Below are 18,335 nucleotides of genomic sequence, written 5' to 3'. Positions count from 1 at the left end.
CACGAAGACTGGTAGCTATATTCACACCCTCCCACTCAGACGAAGGAACTTGAGGTGGGTATTACTTCGTAAGTGAGGCCGAAAATAAAGATCCCCCACATTCCTCAGACTATGCACTCCTCCTTACTTGAGGAACGCAGGAAAAACAGAGCTCCAATGCTGCATCGGAAGTACTCAGGGTGGCAGGGCGTCGTATATACTTATACGGCGGAGTGCGCCGGGCGAAATGCCAAGAGGAGTCGGCGGGCTTGTTGGTTCTCTGTGGTGGTGGAACAGAACAAAGAATGGGACACAAGGCCCGTGTTTGTCTTTCATTGTTTCGAGTTTTGTGTTCCATCTCACGCACTTTTTCATCGCCATGAAACGCCAAGGTTGCGGTGATCGCAGATGAAGGCGCCGGTTAGTGAGTGACTGCACATTCAGAACAGGTACGGTCACGACGGCGGAAGAGGTGGCCATCGCTCCCGCGCTTGCACAAAAAGACGTAAAGGTAGCCAGCAAACCGGCGGCAGCATGTATACTGTGAAACAGGAAAAAAACAACGCGAGTCCGATTATCTTCATTTGCCCCCCCCCCCCCCCCCCCCCCCCTCCAATCCCTATAAGGTAATAAGAGAGCTCATAAGCTCGCCCGATGACCTATCACCCGGTCGATCCCTGCGACTCTTTCCGAGAATGGAAACATTTCGAAAACAAGTAGCTATACTGTTATCCAGATGTCACACATTCCTAAAGATTTAGCATACGGGTATATCCAGAACCACATAGGAAGCTTAGCAAAAAGGGGCCAGCAGTATGGAGGCAGTTGCAGGCCAAGCCACACTAAGCAAGTTCTTGGTAGCTTAAACGACGGCAAATGTAGGGCTTGTAGAGAACAAGCGACCCTAGCCCATAGGATGTGGCCATGCAACAAATCAATCAGTTTAATGGACAGGAGGAGTCATGCCAAGCATTGTTACGTTGCCAAGACCCGGAAAAGCACATGATCACAACACAAACGTTTGAAGCCCTCAGATGCGAAGTGGCCTTGGCCGTCTGACAAGCACGGAAGAGATGGTCCGTCATCCTGACATTTGACCTGAACTCAATTTATTTTATGCTATGCTATTTTTGGAACGATTGCGTTTCGTCTATACGCTGAGATTATTGCCACAAATAGGGATCATGACTTCTCTTACTAAAATGACACGATTTTGCGTGCTTCGTTCAGATGCGGGCATATAGGATCAGATAGTTGAAACAGGTAAGTTCAAAGGCAAATTAGATGCCTTGGCACACATTGTTCCCTTCAAGAAGTCATCAGACCAAGATCTGCGAAATCAGGCACTGTTGGCCTAACTTATAGTACACTATAAAATATTCTGGCGGCTAACACACTTTAACAAGGCAACTCGATTTCGGTGCATTCTGGATGTCTTTCGCATGGAAGGGTGTTGGAAGAAGAGACTGCCAATGAGGTAAGGGCGACGTTCGACTGCAGTGACGCAGTAGTTCACTAATGGTGACCTATTCGCTACGCCCTACATTCGGAACCCGTCCGGAAAGTGTGTTACGTTATTTTATTTCATCCTCACGTATTGCCGCCATCTGCCACCTGGGAGGATGTGGGCTCTGCTGTTAGTGGATTAGAAACCAGGGTAAAAATGGTCATATCTGTAGCAGTTGTAGCAAACAGAGCGCGTTACTTGCGCAGCTTCCGAACTGGGAAGTTTTCTGCTTTGTCACCCGTCTGATGACGCAGCCTGACAGCTCCGCTGCTGAGCTAACCTCTCCGGAAAATCTGCGCGCTGCCGTGAGCAACTTTTTGTCGATTATGTAAAATCAATGCAACTAACGATCGTTAAATCATTCCTCAAAGAGCGTGGTCTATAATACGATGCTCTGTGAGCGATTTTTGAGCTCGAACAGGCCAGTAGTTATTCCACAACTTTTTTTAAAAATCTGGCACCCAGATGCGGATGTCCTTGTATAAGCGAAGTCATCGTAATTGGTAATAATGATTTTTATATTTGTGCTATCAGTTTTTCCTTTAAGTCTAATTTATACTGCTTTTTGGACAGGTACACGGGATTCGTTAATTAGCTCTCATTATCCCCAATGCTTTCATGAACGCTTCCTCGGCAGACGTTCGAGCGGACGGACGGACAGACGGTGGAGGTGGAGGTGGGGCGGGGGGGTAAGTGGGTGGATGGAGTGATGGACTGCCGTGTAGATACCCGGTGGGGGGTAAGGGAGGTGTATCGCTGGAGCGTCTTCTTAATAACGAGGAAATACAGATGCCGCTACGTTCTTTCTATAATATTCTAATTAATATGATACATATAAAATGCAATGCTGTGAGATGGCACTGAGGAAGACACAGGCAAATCACCGACTAACCACCCCTGTCTTCTCTTTCCTCTCATTCACGCACTCGCGCCTTGCTCAGTTCCTTCACTTTCCATGTGTCTGGCGAGCGTCTTCCAGAGGGCCACCACACACCGTTACAATATGAATTCTCCATTGACCTTTACATATAAATTTTATTTACACTTATGCTGAAACATTTTTAAACCCGAACGTATATATTTAGGCTCCATTTGGGTTTCAAACCAATGATCTTAATTATGTGTTACAAGTTTCTACCGCTGATTCATTCTCATTACATATGCTGGCTGTACATCATAGGGCCTGAATGAGGGCGACTTTGCCCACATCGGCAGCTGGATGGGGTATTTCTCAGCAGATGTCTCAAGCAGTACAAATTTCTCACATTTGCAATTTTCCAGCTTCAAGTTCTTAGACAAGCTAAACTTGCTACAAAGAGTACAGCCGTGCTGTTTACTTTGCATTAGGCCATGAAAAGGGGCAACCCTGCAATTTTGAACGGGCATTCAGATTTCTTTATTTATCCGTCTTGGTTGCCTGGGTACATGCTAGCTTTTTCTTTTGTTTGCTTTCCCTTTAGTCCTTTCAGGCACTCTTAAGTTAACATTCTTTCTGTGGAAGTGTGGTAGCTTTTCAATTTGGACTTTCCGCATTCTCAAGAGATTTTCGTTTTGAAATAATTGAAGCCACTTCATACTTTTGCGCCTCCATGCTTATCTGTGCTCCATTATCACGATGTCTCTTCACTCTTTTCACCTAAATCATTTCTGCGTTTCACATTCCTGCCTTCCCTTTGTGTAGCGAAAGTGTAATTTTTTACTTGAAGAAAATAGAACCACCTGACGCAGCTAGATTAACTTCATGAGAAGGGCAGCACAGCCAAGCGCGTTCATTTATATCCGCGCAGCGAATGGAAATAGTAACAGTTTTGAACACGAAGAAAGTTCGTTAAATAGAGACAGGTCACGAAATTTCTTTCGTTATTTCAAAGCATTTTAGTTTATGGGCATCTGAGGGGGACTGGATAACCTTTATTTAGTCGTGACTTTCGTTATATCGGGTTGCATTGAATAGAGGTTTCGCTCTATCAGAAAGAGGAAGAAGATTGACGGTCATATAATTTAAATGCTTCTGTTGTTTTGGCATTCACGGAAGAGCAAAGCATACCGGACTAATGTGACTAATTTTGTATCCCTAACTCTCCCCAAAGCGGTTTTGTGCTTTTCGCTTCAAAATAAAGGACTTTCAATCAATCAAGCTACCAGCAAAAACGAAAAGGGCTGCATCGGCTACTTTTTCCCGATAGATATCTAATAATTACGCAGGTCACAATACGAAACAAGCGTTCTTATGTTTTTACTTTGTCGCTTTTGGTTAAAATGAATTATTACAGTGCAAGCACAGGCATAACAGGCACACCAAGCGCCGACTTTCAATGACAGCAACTACTTGAGTACATCATATTTGAGTCCCTAAGTATATGAAACGTCACAGAACACAAATCAAAGTACAGTATCTATTATTGTGCGTATCAGCCCTTACCCTAGTTGCTGTGATTGCGAGAAGTTTAAATTTTAAAATTCTTTTGGGGTAAAATTGCATTACGGACGACTTATGCAGGCTATATGACTGTTCACAATTTTCGCCACACTAGATATTTCGCGCACTGATTTCTTTCCCGGTTTTACAAACAGTACTGTGTAAATACAGAAGCTCAAAAGTAATCTTAGAAAAGCAAAAAGCAAAAGTAAATGCACTCCCGACTGCATTTTCACTGTTTGACATGACGTCAGGTACACTTTAGGGTAGTTTAGAAACCGACACAGCTGTCGAAAGTCAACACTTGTTCTACCGGTTCCTCTTCCGTACCTGCGTTTGTATCTATGGCATTCATTCATCGTAAAAAAACCATAATGTCATGGAGTTGTTTTATCTGAATTCCTAAGCAGTTCTGCAGTTCTGTAAAAAGGGTTCTGTATTCCCAAGCACTCAGGTGGATTTTTTTACTGCTCAGAGAAATGGCATCTCTTCTTAATATCTCTCATTTAAGAACTAGGGCACCGGAGTATTTAAACCTCTATTGAATCTGTTGTAGGAATGTTAAATGCTGCTTTTGAAGCACGCACAATAACCCAGAGATACCAGGTAACGACGTCACCGTTGACAACCTTTATTTTTAGCAATTGCAATTGCACTAGCTATAATAACTTCCATCAGCTATACCGGCTGTTGCTCCTTGCTTCTACATGGTTATTGTGAAACACCCGGAGATGACGTGATGAAGGGGTACTTACGCTTAGCAAATGTGTTATATCCGGTGACTAAGAAACACAAGAATGAAAATATAACTGCATTCTGAAAGATTATAAAAAACTACGAAGTTATAACCCGGAACAATTTAAACCTTTTCAAGGTAGAAGGATATTTTTCTGGGGCGAAGAAACAAGGGAACATTTAAGATAGAAATCAAATTTTTCACGTTCCTGACAAAAAGCTTTGCAGCGCTTGTCAAGGGTATTACTGTAAGCTGTCCCTTAGAAGGAAAAGATTATATCATAATAATCTCTCGCCTACATGTGGAAAGTTTGGAACTTAACGAAAAAGAAGACTAAGGCAGAGTGCGGAATAATCTTGCACGCGTTGTTACTCAGCGCTAGGCCTGAAAGGACGGAAAGCGCCGCTACCAACATTTGCATAAATCACTCTGGAGCGTTGGCGCTGCTCCCTTCGCAAGCAAGCATACGCCAGCCGATGACGGCAATCTAAAATTTTCGAAGAAGGGATTTCTTTAGCAGCGCGTTGCTAGATCGACCTGCACTCTACTTTCACCGCTCACATTTCCCGGAGTCATCAGCATTCGGGGAACGTTCAGGTGCGTGTAGACGCCGGACGGCTATGCATGCGGTCGCGGTGATATATTAAAGAAACGCAAGTTGGCCTGCCGCACTTCGATCCATTGAAGTTTCCCTAAGACGCGAACTTTCCGCTGAGTAGAATGAAGGAATATGGGAATGAAATGAATTGATTTGGGGACGTGAAATGGGGAAGTTGCTTTCCAAGATGTGAAAGTCTCCTGTCGAGCACTTCAGAGTGATTTAAAGCAAACCCACGAAAGGGTGCTCTCTGCTTCTGAAAAACAGTTAAGGTGTCCTCACGGCATCGAAACCCGTCCAATCCAGTGAAATGTGTTCTCTAAGCCTGCTCAACTTTTTGTTTGTAGAAGAAAGGGAAAGCACATTGGAATCGGCATTCATTCGATCACCATTTCGGTTTCAAAACAGGCAACGTTTTTAATTAATATGAGGAATATGATTAACATCAGGAAGGAAAAAAAAGCACCGACTTCTTTTTTCGTTCTGATCAGAATGAGAAATATCGATGGCTTTTTCGCGATCTCAAAAACGACTTTCAGGCCTGGTACTCCAGTAAGCCAAATAGTGTTCTGGAGATGTAAATGCCTATAACTTCCAGTGCTGGAGGATTCTAATGCATACATTTTTATGAGCTCGTATGGAGATTTAATACTGCCCTGTTTCGGATGTTTCAAGCAACACGTCAAATCCTCGTAGGGGAAAAAAATCCTTTAGCTAGTGCGACGAAATGGCTTCTTCCGAATATATATATATATATATATATATATATATATATATATATATATATATATATATATATATATATATATTGTTTGGCTAAATGTCTTCTAGCTGAAAGCAACATTAGAGTTGTTGATTTAGCGGCATTTATTCAAGAGTTTAAGGGCTATGACGAAAAAGAGCAAAACATTGCGCCTTTGACTAAATGGTCAAAGGTGAACCCCACATCCAGTCAGAAACAATCACATACCTTGATGTCGCACCCAACACTTTTTTTACCACATCAGAAACGTTTAGGCCTGATATTGCAAACCACTATTTCAAGGACGACCGGTCGGTCTTAGGATGAAAAAGCGTGTTCCTGTTGTCTTATTAATTTTTGGACCGAAACAACGACAGGAAATAGCTCAGAAATCAACAACACAACGCCAGCATCTCCCCCCTTTCGCGCGGCGCACACGGCGGAAGGAAGCATCGGACATGCCGCTTTTTTTATGCGGGAGCGCTTTTAGTCAACGCAAGCGAACTCCTATAACATACGAATAATATGCTTCTGATTGTGAGCATAAGTAATACAGTATGAGCCCATCGATTTCGGCCTCCACGACCATATCTCTAGACGGAAGCCCAAAACAAGTCCAGTTCTCTGAGGATCACTAAGGTCGCATATTATATAGTGAATAAAAGAGAATATGCATATAAAACCTTTCTGCTGAAGAAATAAAACCTCTGAGCGACACCTGTTCAAGGCTTGCATGCAAAAGTGGAGCCTACACCACGAATAGTAGACGACACGGGGATGATTTGCCGTTCTGACGTCAGCGGCCAATGGTTGTCAGACCAGCAAGCTGCTTTTGAAATAATAAAAAGAAATTTATTTTAGAAATGTCTACTGCAGCAAATAAGCTTAAAAATTTGAGGAATTATAACTCCACATGCGTGGAGTGAAATTCGTAATCAAGTTATGCTCAAATGTTACCTGTCATGACCACTTTAAGGCACATGATAGGCGAACATAACAACATCTAGTGGCAGAAAATGAAAACATTCCCATATGGAGCGCAATAGAGAAAGCTCGGTTTTTTCTCACTCCCCCATCCGAATTCACTAATTTCTTTTGGTACTGATTCCTATTACCGTTCAATATCCTCGTTTGGTTCGGCGGGTAATGTCCGTTGCGGCTATAGTTTATATGTTATCGGCATTTTTAATTAAAACAAGGTTTGTCACATCGTAATGTATGGGCACTTGGGCGCCGATTTCTTATCATTTGTCGCACCAAACCCACTCTACGAACAGCCCAAATGATAAATTACGCAGGAATAAAATAGAACATTGAGTGTATAGCAATATAACTCTGTATATGCATTCAAAAAGATTGAAACTTCTGCGGCGTCATGACCGCAAACATTATTAAATAAAGAATTTGTTTTCGTAGACATTATTGATAACTGCTTGTTCAAAAAGAAGCCAGCTGGATCATTATGTGTAAATTCACTCTGTGCTACAACAAATGACTCTCCTATAACCCAGAAAGGCGGTAGTATAATTGACTCGTCTCCTGGCTGGCATCTGCAATTCTTGTTTGGAGATAAGAAGGCACATAATTTGGAAGAGAGAGCACTCTAACAATGTTTTTCCAAGCGGCGTACTCGTTTTTATCAGTGCATGTACACGGATTGATTACATGTAATGAGTGGTAGATGCGGTTAGTGTTCTCGCGAAGCGGTTTTTGAAACTATGTTTGTCATTTCTTTTGTGAGTTCAATGTCCCGGCATAGTCTCCGTATCATAAGCGGCACGTTTGACTCGCAGCTTATTTTTTTAGCATGAATTTGCTTTAAAAATGACGGACATAATGACATCGTAGAATTAGCACAGCTTGTGCACTTCGAACAATGAGCGTTTGCTTAAGTATACGGGATCACCAATTAGTTAACATTGCAAATAATAAAGATAGATAGATAGACGAGCCCTAGATCGTTGTTGGCATTTAAGGGAAGCCGTTGTTCTCAGTCCACAGATGCTCGGCAGAAGACGTCTTGGTCATGGCGCCAAACACAACGCACCTGATAGTTACTTTCGCCACAGTAAGTTCGGCCTCATTTGAAGCAACATTCGTTCCTTGTTTTCATTGTCAAGAAAGATTGTTGTCGACTGAAATTTTGGGATGGTGTTTGTGGCCCCCAAATGTAGCGGAGTAGTACAGGTTCTAAAAGGAGGCAGATAGTGCCATGACTTACTTCGACGATGTGATTCAGTTGCTTTATGCACAGGGTTTAAAGAGGGCCGTGAAGAAAAATATTTTAGAGCGACCTAATTCAAAGCAACGTGCTCAAGGGATAATTTGGCCAAGACGATGGCCTGTGCTGGATAGTGGTTACGCAAGTTTCAACACAATGTGCATGATGCCCCTTGATATAATATGATTAGCCGTGAGGTTTAAATGTCCCGAAAGGTCATAAATTCTGAATCATGTCGTCGAAGCATAATCACTCAAACAATTACAAAGTTAATAATAAACTTTATAACCGGCATGGCTCAGTGATAAACTAGCACGAAAAGAAACTTTGGTGAAAGAGGCAAATCGACTTAAGTTTGACAATATCTAACAATAGCCCTCTGTTGTCGAGTTGGAGCACATCTGTTCTTGCCAGCATATAACTGTTGTCAAATATCTCAATAGTAATAAGCTCCAAAATTTTATTTTCCATCGTTATTGCAATTCAGTGAGGGACAATAGCAGCATATATACATACATATTTTCGGCTCTAACGGCCAATGTCACTTTCTTTGGTGACGTTCAAAGTGGGTGCAATTTTGATAAATGTAGAGCGTCAGTGTTTTTTAATTATATAATACTGCATGTTGTGGACCCCTCAACGTTCCACGTGTACCTTCTGCCTTTAGAATAGCATATTTTAACAGCCTGGTGTTCTCCTTGTCATATTCATAAAACTGTACCTTTGCATCTTACATGTGTGCAGGCTCCACCGTTTGTCAAGGAAGGCTACAGAGATGGGAAAGTTTATGTGGACGGAATGTTCGGATTCATACTGCAAGCGCTGAGCGATTTTGTCCCGTTTAGGTGATGTAGCCTTTAATTAAAACAAAGACAGTAACAGTGCAACCGCAATTCAGAATACCTAGGAATGGGAATTTTCACTCGACAAAGCACCTAAAACAAATATTAATTAATTTTTATTAGTTGAGGCGGTGTCGACTGATATAGAGTTAATGCTGTAAGCATGTAGTTTCAAAAAGAAGCCACAATGACTAGATTAGGTTTGAACGTAACAAATACAGCTGATAGCTCACTCCTGGCAGCGTTTCTGCTGATGTTCTACATTGGGAGCACTCCGTTTATCGTTTAACGCTTAGCATATGAGTTTTACGCTGTATGTGCTGCTGTAGACCAGATAGTCAAAGGGAGCATTCAAAACAGCATCATCTACGTTGATTATCTGAGCTTGCTCACAGCCCTGAAACCAAAAAAAAAAAAATGCTGAAGAACCTTCCGTCGGAGTCATCATACAGAACATATGTAAAATCCTATCCCAGAAAAATAACATTCGGGTCGGCTGGGTTCCTATTCAAAGTAGATGCATGTGCTAAGGAAGCCCGATTTGGTCAAACGAAACTAGTGACCATGGCACGCAGGGATTGTTTGAAGTTAACATATAATACATTGAGAGATAAATGGCAGAATGAATGGGAAAAGGAAGTAAACAACAAATTACATTCCATAAAGCCCTTTTTAGACGGATGCAGGTCGTGCAGGCATCAGGAACGTTTTAGCGAAATAATCGTACGTCGCTTACGCATCGGGCAGACTCTCCTCGCTCACAATTTCTTACAGACAACACATCATGAACCGCTCTGCGAAAGGTGCGATGGTTAAATGACAGTAAACAATGTGTTATTTTATTTTATAGAAGGTGAAGAATGAAGAAAAAAATGTTTTAAATTATTTTACTCAGTGGTTAGGACAAATCCCACTACACCCTATGCTGCTTTTAGGTGAATAAGTACTTGTAGATTTTTCCCAAATTTTTAAGCTCCTCAAGTCTTTAAAAAAAGTCATAAATATCAAGCTATCCTACCCATACCATCAGACGTTAACCGTTTCCTTGACGCATCATTGCATTTACTTTTGCGCAATAAAGTTCTATATTATTAATTAACCGCCTGAATTCCCGTTCCACATAACATACAGTTGGATTCTGCTTTTGTCAACTTTCATGGCGGTGCTTACGTACAGTACATATTGGAATCTCGTCTTCTGACTGCGACCAGACCGACATTACTGCGTCAGCTATGACGAGGCTTTGCGTGGTGCTCATTACCGGTCGCAAAGAGCACGATGCAACTGGAGGCGCGAGAGTGGTGAGGTGAGGTAAAAATGGATGCAGGAAAAAGAGGGATGGGAAATAGAAAAGTTACGAGCAGGCTGACCAGTTCCCTTAGTCAGAGCTTCTGCTGTCCTGTACTGTTTCACACCTCCAGGTGGACAATCCTCAGTTGGAAGTCCAAGGTCGCGCTGGGCAGAGCCATCTCTTATTGCTCGTATGTGTGCTCTTTGCGAGGCAAGAGACGCCCGTCCTAGTCACGCGATCATGGTGCAACATCACCTCTCGCACACACGCTCCACCAGCGGTCGACGTTGACCGCCTAGCCCCGTTCGACCTCCACTCTGAGCAGCAAAAAAAGGCACACCGGCCGCCAGCGCGAAATGAGCACTCACGCGTTTAGCGGTGCAGCGACAATCACTAATGAGCCTCATTATAACAATCGCTTAGTAAAACAGCATTTTTTGTGCTGAAATTATGGAGCAAATGTAAATTTACAGTGGCTTGAATTTACGTAATTATGAACTAGCCTAATTATTACCTCGTGCCAATTCTCGCAGCCTCTTTTTTTCAAAAGAAATCTTGCCAACAATTATTTCTAAATAGGTCCTGTAACGAGTAGTTAAAAAAGCAGATGCTTATTGAACTTGAATTTTTTTTTTCTCACTCAAGACTAATATTGTTTTTTATAGTTGCTCATATATGCCTCTTGTTCTGCCCGTGCGCCCAGCTATGACGTCACGTATGACCCTCGGAGGTCGTTTGGCGTGCGCCTTCCAAATGGGTCCTATACAGGCATCATGGGACTCTTGCAGAACGGGGTGAGTGCACTACAACGACGTCACAGAGCCCTGGTACTTTGGAAACGACATTGTTTCTACAGCGCAAGATAAAGCAAAGGCTGAGCACATATAGGCGTGATAGGGGCTATGAAGAAGGAGGAGTCAGATACTTTCTCCTAATACGTGCACTGCCTGATACTAAAAGGAGGCTCTGGTACATGCTGTGTTTTCATCTACCACAAGAGGTAAAGTCGCTGGACATTAAAAAGATTGTAAATGTTCAGACATTGAAAAAAAGGAGCAATAACGATCCACATAAAAATCACATGCACGTATTAAGCTAAGGTGGCAACCCATACGACACCATAATGCAAAGGCAATAAAGCCATAGCTTTGTGATGCGATAGGCTCGTTAAATGCAGGCATGAAATGGATGCTATCCCGAGGCCATAATTTCTCACTCTTCCTTTATGCTCTTAAATGTACAGGAAGCTGACCTGGCTGCTGCCCCTGTCATCATGCGCTACGACCGGGCACAGGTGGTGACTTACACGCCCGTGATGTACACAAGCCAATTCGCACTGATCGCCGTCGCTGGAGAACCGTCCGTCAACGCGTTCAGCTACCTATTCGTCTTCGACTTTGAGGTATCTCAAACAGACCGTGGATAAGGGAATAAATAGTGATACTTACCAAGCAAATTGAAGTGTAGGGTACTCAAGTTCGACCTTTAAGAGTCGGACGAGAGGGAGCATTATTAGGAGAGAAAAGAAAAAAGAAGAACGCCAATGAAATTAGTTGTTCACTTGTCCATATATAGGACACTTGATAAAGGGAGAGAGGGCGCAGACTTAATGTTTATAGCCGGAATGTCGACATCGAGTCTTTTAAAAACTTTAAGAGTGCCTTCATCCTTTTCCTTCGTGAACGCTTCGTCCAGGGCCCTGGAATAGTTGCTTCTATATCAGGACGAGAGTTCTAGTGGTGGATTGTAATCGCCTTAAAGGCACGCTCTCGCTAAAATTGAGGACAGTTACAAAGTATGTGGCCAATCGTTTCATCACGCTCGTACTGCTCACATGTTGGAGAGTCTGCCATTGCGATGAGATAGGAATAGGCGTTAGGAAACGCTACTCTCAGCTGCAGGCAGCAAGACAGCATAGAATAATACCGTAGGAGGCCGAATGGTATTTTCTGTTGCAGAAAGTGTCGAAGGGGCGCCATAGGGATGTCCAGACTCCAGGGGTTGACCATGACTAAAATCACACTTCAGGCATTCACTCGAAGGTGTCTTGCTGCGTCGGTTCTTGTCAATACCTTCATTAGCAACAAATAAGATGCGCTTTTAAAAAAGTTGCACTTAGCCATGAACATCTAAAGATGTATTTTATCTTACCATGATGCTTAACAGATTAGTAGGAAAAAATACGTTCCAGGACTCTTTCCTAAAAAATGCTTAAAGTTTCTGGGTGTAAAATATATTGTAAAATCTGCCGTGGCTGCTGTTTAAAATGGCCCTTCGCCTTCATGCAAAGTGAATTGTGCTTAACGTTTTCGGGGATCTATACTGGAACTACCTTTTGGGAGAAGTTGATTGCAACATGTTTAAATTATATTTATTGGGTTGTCTATCACGTGCACGCTGTAATTAACTTTTTTTATGGTCGTTTTATAGCACGAATTGAAAAAACCAGGGAATTATACCAATATTGAAATTTTATAAATTATAAGTTGTTAAGAGCCCCGCAGCGGTGATGCAAGAATTAGGGCGCTCGACTTCTGTGTCCAAGGATATGGGTTCGAATCTCGGTCGCGGTGGCTGCTGTTCGGTGGAGGCGAAAAGCAAGATGCCCGTGTGCTGTGCGATGTCAGTGCACGTTAAAGATCTCCAGGTGATGGAAATTTCCAGAGCCCTGAAGTGCACCTTCTATCATAACCTGAGTCGCTTTGAGACGTTAAACGCAACAATTAAAATCAAAGGAGACCAGTTTGTTAAGGAAATGGTTGAATATCTGTAAATAATAATAAGCACATAGGCAGCTACCTTTTTTTAAAGAACAAGCAGATTTTAGCAGATAGTTGGTCATACAATCGTTATAGGGTGTTGCTCCCAGAGTTGCTGCAGTAAACATTGTTTACAGTGGGCAATAAATTATTTTGTTATATGTTTTTGTTTTAAGTTTGAAGCCTTGCCAATGTCTGGAAAGAACCGTTGATCGGTCAGAGGCCGTGTCACATAATATTTGCCACGCAGGTGTGGGCGGTCCTTATAGCCTGTATTCCACTGGTGTCAGCGGCCCTGGCGTTCGTCGAAAAGCGGCGCACTAGCAACAGGAGCTCGTTTGCTCTAGAAATGTACGAAAACACATGGGACATTCTCCGTTCTTTCGCCTACGAAGGTATGCCCTTGTGAGTGTCGTATATTGAATTTCGTTTTTTTTTTTTTTACAGTCTAACCAATAATTACGCTGTGATGTTAAAGATAGGAAGTGTCAGAATGCTACTATTTGGTTCGTTATAGTTAATCTTTCTCATGAGAATAACTATAATGTGAGAATGTTTTGTTGTTAACCCCTTTCAGAGAGAACATCTTAACGTAGCGATATTTATTAGTATTTGTGATCTGTAAAGAATTCTGCTGGTGCCATATACTGGGTTGCTTAATTTCAAGATACCAGCAGATATTACGTATCCACTTGTATCCACTTATAATGCCTGACAATTTCTCATGAAATCTTCAGAACAGTGAGCTATGAATATTAAAGTTTGATTTGGCTTACCTTGAAGGCCTGCAATTAACATTGGCACTCATGCTCACTTTCTTGAGGCAGAACAGCGGAAAGTTCAAAACATTCTCAAATATTAGAGATTAGGCGAGCATCAGCGAAACTGATTCAAACCGATGTTTATGCTAGCAATTCCACAACCGCTGTTATTGCAATTTCAAGACATGCGTTAAATTAAATTCATCCACACTTTCCAGTGCAGACAACTAATATGAGCTTAGGCAGTGTCTAAGCGGCATTGTATGGCGAGTAATATATGTCTTCGTGTATGTTCCTGTGGACGCTGGTTTTTCTACGCAAGTTTGTTGCCTAACGCACTCGTTCCGCAATACTTCCCCGAATCGTTTATTGCAAAGCTGCCATATATTTCTCCTATTTCGCTTTCAGGAAACCCTGCGCCGACTACGAGCCACGCTGGCAGGCTTCTGTTCTCGATCTGGTGGCTTACGGTGCTGGTTCTGACGAACGGGTTCGCTGGCCAGCTTAAAGCTAGCATGGCCATCAAGAGCGAGCCACCACGGTTCAGATCTGCAGAAGACATCACATTCAGGCCCAAAATACGACCCCTCATTTGGAAAGACACCGGTTTCGAGGCATATGTTCGGGTTAGTAACTTTACAAGTAGATGTGTACACAGTTATTGAGCTGAATACCTTACTTGTTTTACCACTTCTGTGGCAGATGTGCACTATTTTAACGTTATCTATCTTACCTAATTTAGGTGATCCGTTTGTTGTTGGGATGCTTCAGTGATTGTGCTGAAACCAACACATCTCTTCCTGTACTCTTTCTGCGCAGACTTCCACAAGGCCAATTTTGCGAGCACTGACGCGTCAGGTTTACCGCCATGGTGGTTTCGCCTCCATCTCCGAAATGTACAGTCAAGTTGCCATGGAACAACTTTACAGTGGCCGAGCGGTCATCATCAGTGACCAAGATGTCACCATGCACATGCTCGCTAAGCGATGCCGTCTCACCGGAGGGAGACTGTATGTGGCACCGGAGCTCCTCTTCACACGCTTCTTAACTGTAGCCCATGCCAAAGACATGAAGCCAGGTCTGGTACGCAGGATTCACGGCAAGTGCGTTGTCATTTCTTCTCTATGTTTTTTTAGCTGTTTAGAGCATTAAAGCCTCTCTCAACATCTTTTTTCATTTGGCGTTGGCGCGAAACGTAGCGCAAGCACGAAGTCATCTAACAGAAAAATGCTCGGTTTCTTTACACAGAGAGTAAGATCCTAAGGGTGATAAATCTTTTCACGTTGTGCACTAAAGTTTTATTTAGTACAGAAACTTTGGTCGTCTGCAAAATGTTGTCTAATTTTCTTTTCCAGCATAATAGCTTAAGGAACTATTTGCGTGGTCAGTCGAGCTTTAGTGCAAATCACTGTCATTATAAACGCAGCAATGATTATTGAGCCCCCGTAACTTGGTTCATTTGAACCTGTGGATTGTTCGCTCTGGTTTTGCGAGGCGAAAGTAAACGCGACAACTCGGTTACCCATAAAACAGTCTGTAATTGGAGCGTTCCATGCTATCCGCGGTAATATCGGCAAGACGTAGATCGGTGTTTTCAACAACCAGCACCATAACACCTCCGTTTTAAAGCTCGCAGCCTCAAAAAATCACGAGCGTCCATCTGGTAGGTGGCAGTTGCCAGGTGACATGGTCGAGCACTGATTAGCCGGTTGGTTTTGTGACACCAGGAGACCACATGTCATGGCCGAGTTGGAATGCTGTCTGCTCGGACGGCTTATTCCAACTCGGCGATTCATATCTCACACTTCCATACTGAATGAGCTGCCTGCTCAGGAGGCTCATTCAGTGTGGATGGAAGGGTGAGATCTGAACTGTGTACTGTTGATTATCGTCTGCCGTCGCTATGATCGGCTAAGCTGTTTTATGACGTCAGAACTACATGGTCTGGCACCAGTAATTGAAACTAAGGTAGGCATAGTCTAGCCTTTCAGTGAACCATCAACGACCGTGGCCTCTCCTTTGACCTTGACTTGACTTTCTGACCTTGGTAATATAACCTTGACTTGACCTTTAATTTATTCTTTGACCTTGTCTTAAACTAGAGAGTACTTCTCAGCACATGGCCATTAATGTAATCGGGTTAAGACTGCTACATTTTTTTGATCCAGGATGAGGGCGATCATGGAGTCAGGACTGCACCTGAAGTGGTACAACGATGGTGTTGAAGACTGGCTCCGTTGCCAAGCAATGCAAGGGGCTGGCGTGTCTCGAACCAGTGAGCTGTCGTTCAAGGTGCTCCGCTACGATGACACGGCCGCCATATTCTCCCTGTGGGCAATAATGTCAGCACTCTCGCTCTGCGTTCTGCTGCTCGAGCTGTGCTTTCAAAGGTTAGCGGCTAGACATCAAAGCCAGCTCGAACGCATCGGGGTAAAGGGGAATAATACCCACCATCGTTTGCGTCACAGTCAAAACCTCGTGGCTTAAAGCCGAATGTAAGATTTCTCTATGTTGAGGATCCCCTTTCATACAGCATATGAATAAACTATTCACGAGGATGTAGATCCAATGCACGAGTAGATCCAGCGGTTTTGCAGATGGGTGTTTAACCAACGCAACTAGCTGTTACGTTCACCAGTCAAAATCCTTTATTTCACGATGTTTGTGATCGCAATAAAGCAAACAGTGGAACTGCTCGGAGAGAGCGCAGAACGTTTGTCAAATATATTCGGTATCCGAAGTCTGTTTTGAACCTTCGCGGCTTATTTAAGATCAAATGACTGTGACTGGCCAGTAAAATGGGTGCCCACACTTCGCAGGAAAAGAGCTTGATGGTTATCTCGATTCTCCACTAAAAAGTCGGAAAAGAAACCCTGCAAACGCCTGAAGACCTTCGACGGTGGATGTACGTGATCCTTGCCCAACTCTGCTCTCGATGTATGACCCTATAGCAACGCGATATTTTTACACAATGGTGACAACTCTATTAAAAAACAAACGAGGAGAATAAGTGAACTGGAACGAAATTTTCGCACCGCTGACTGTCGCCTACAAAAGACGAGCATTGAACTCGATGGACACGGTAGCAATAAGCGTGCTCAGCGGTCTCCTAGAAGTAAAATCGCTACAGCTCTCTGTTGCGCTCAATTTAAAGGCGGAGAAACACAGCCGCAAAGATCGCGAACAAACTACTTCAACCTCCACTAACCTAGAGGTTGCTGGGAGCAGCTCCAGACATTCGAGATAAATACGGTATCATGTCACGTGAAAATGTTATGAAGCCACGTGCCGTCGGCTTTCAGCTCGATCAAGGGAACCAGCATTGCAAAGCTTTGTACTAATATCATAAACGGCATGCAGGCTGTATGCTCATACTTTTAAAGTGGAAAACGCTCAAGACATTTTTGGGCAAAAAAAGACGTCCTTTGGCTGTCGCGGCACAAATGAAAGTTTCTGAAAGTTTTTGACTTGGGCAAATTCGCGTCCATACACACTATGGTGAGTCTTTGAAGTTTCGTAAAGCCAAGATAAAGTAAGAAATGTTGCTAGAAAACACTTTCCGCAAGCATTCAACCCCGCGCCGAAGGTAAGCGCATGAGAAATTCTTCCTTTAGGGTGCCGCAACGCAAAAATTGTGATCGATATCGAACTGAAAACGCCGATAATCTGAACAAATATGCACGTCTGCTCTACGGTAAGCCTGATATCATAACTGATTAAGTTAAATATGGCATTGCAAGCCGCATTCCGCTGTTTCTTTGGCGCTGGATTTTTCTTGTCTGCTTCATTTTCTCTTTTGCTTCTCGCTCGGCGCATTATTTACAGGATATAGATACGGGCAGGAATGATGTCAGAACAATCAAGAAGGTAAAGCGTTGCTCAATTGATTTTCTTCATCGTCAACCTGCTGTGCTTTGCTCCAAGGTTTTGATATATCTGTTTCTGCAAGAATATATAGCTCCACAAAATGAGGTGATCTGTGAATTGAATGAGATAGGGCCTGCAGACGTTAAATATTCCTGGGCATCCATATCGCCCACATTTCTTTTCTCTCATTTGTGTCGGTGCCTGCTTTCCATGACTTGCTCACACTGGCGTTAACCATACGCTATGACAGTATACCATGCACAATAAGGAATGAAACTAGGGTCATTAGGTGTGATGACGTTCGTTCTTTTAAAATTGTGTCTACTTTCTTGCGTTATCCATGCCGTTCCTGCATGGGTTCACGCCTAGCCACAAAAGATGGTTTGGTTTGGTTTGAGAGGTTTAACGTCCTAAAAAGACTCAGGCTATGGAGACGCCGTGGTGAAGGACTCCGGAAATTTCGACCACCTGGGATACTTTAACGTGCACTGACATCGCACAACACACGGACGCCTGGCTTTTCGTCTCTATAGAAAAGCGGCCGCCGAGGCCGGGATTCGATCCCGCAACCTTGGGAATAGTATTTGAGTGCTCTAACCACTGCGCCACCCCG

At 43.2% G+C, this 18,335-nt stretch overlaps 1 protein-coding gene across 1 annotated transcript; it reads left to right on the top strand.

Moving 5' to 3' along the window:
* The first annotated feature begins 13,354 nt into the window (after window positions 1–13,354).
* LOC146207801 (uncharacterized) lies at window positions 13,355–16,521 on the top strand. The gene is made up of 4 exons (XM_084587165.1): window positions 13,355–13,489; window positions 14,264–14,481; window positions 14,675–14,958; window positions 16,024–16,521. Exons 1-4 carry the CDS (start codon window positions 13,444–13,446, stop codon window positions 16,340–16,342), a joined length of 867 nt encoding a protein of 288 aa, XP_084443291.1. The 5' UTR covers window positions 13,355–13,443; the 3' UTR covers window positions 16,343–16,521.
* Window positions 16,522–18,335: the final 1,814 nt, after the last annotated feature.

This window comes from Amblyomma maculatum, chromosome 1 (genome assembly GCF_055883805.1).
Source record: "Amblyomma maculatum isolate TAMU_Amacu chromosome 1, ASM5588380v1, whole genome shotgun sequence".
In the NCBI taxonomy this organism is placed as follows: Eukaryota; Metazoa; Arthropoda; class Arachnida; order Ixodida; family Ixodidae; genus Amblyomma; species Amblyomma maculatum.
The sequence above is the reverse complement of the archived record's forward strand: the minus strand, read 5'-3'. Positions and strand labels throughout refer to the sequence as shown.

Coding starts and splice junctions, on each gene's coding strand:
- LOC146207801 (XM_084587165.1), top strand. CDS start 13,444: ATGTACGAAAACACATGGGACATTCTCCGTTCTTTCGCCTACGAAG. Junction 13,490..14,263: donor CCGTTCTTTCGCCTACGAAG/GTATGCCCTTGT, acceptor TTTCGCTTTCAG/GAAACCCTGCGCCGACTACG. Junction 14,482..14,674: donor GTTTCGAGGCATATGTTCGG/GTTAGTAACTTT, acceptor CTTTCTGCGCAG/ACTTCCACAAGGCCAATTTT.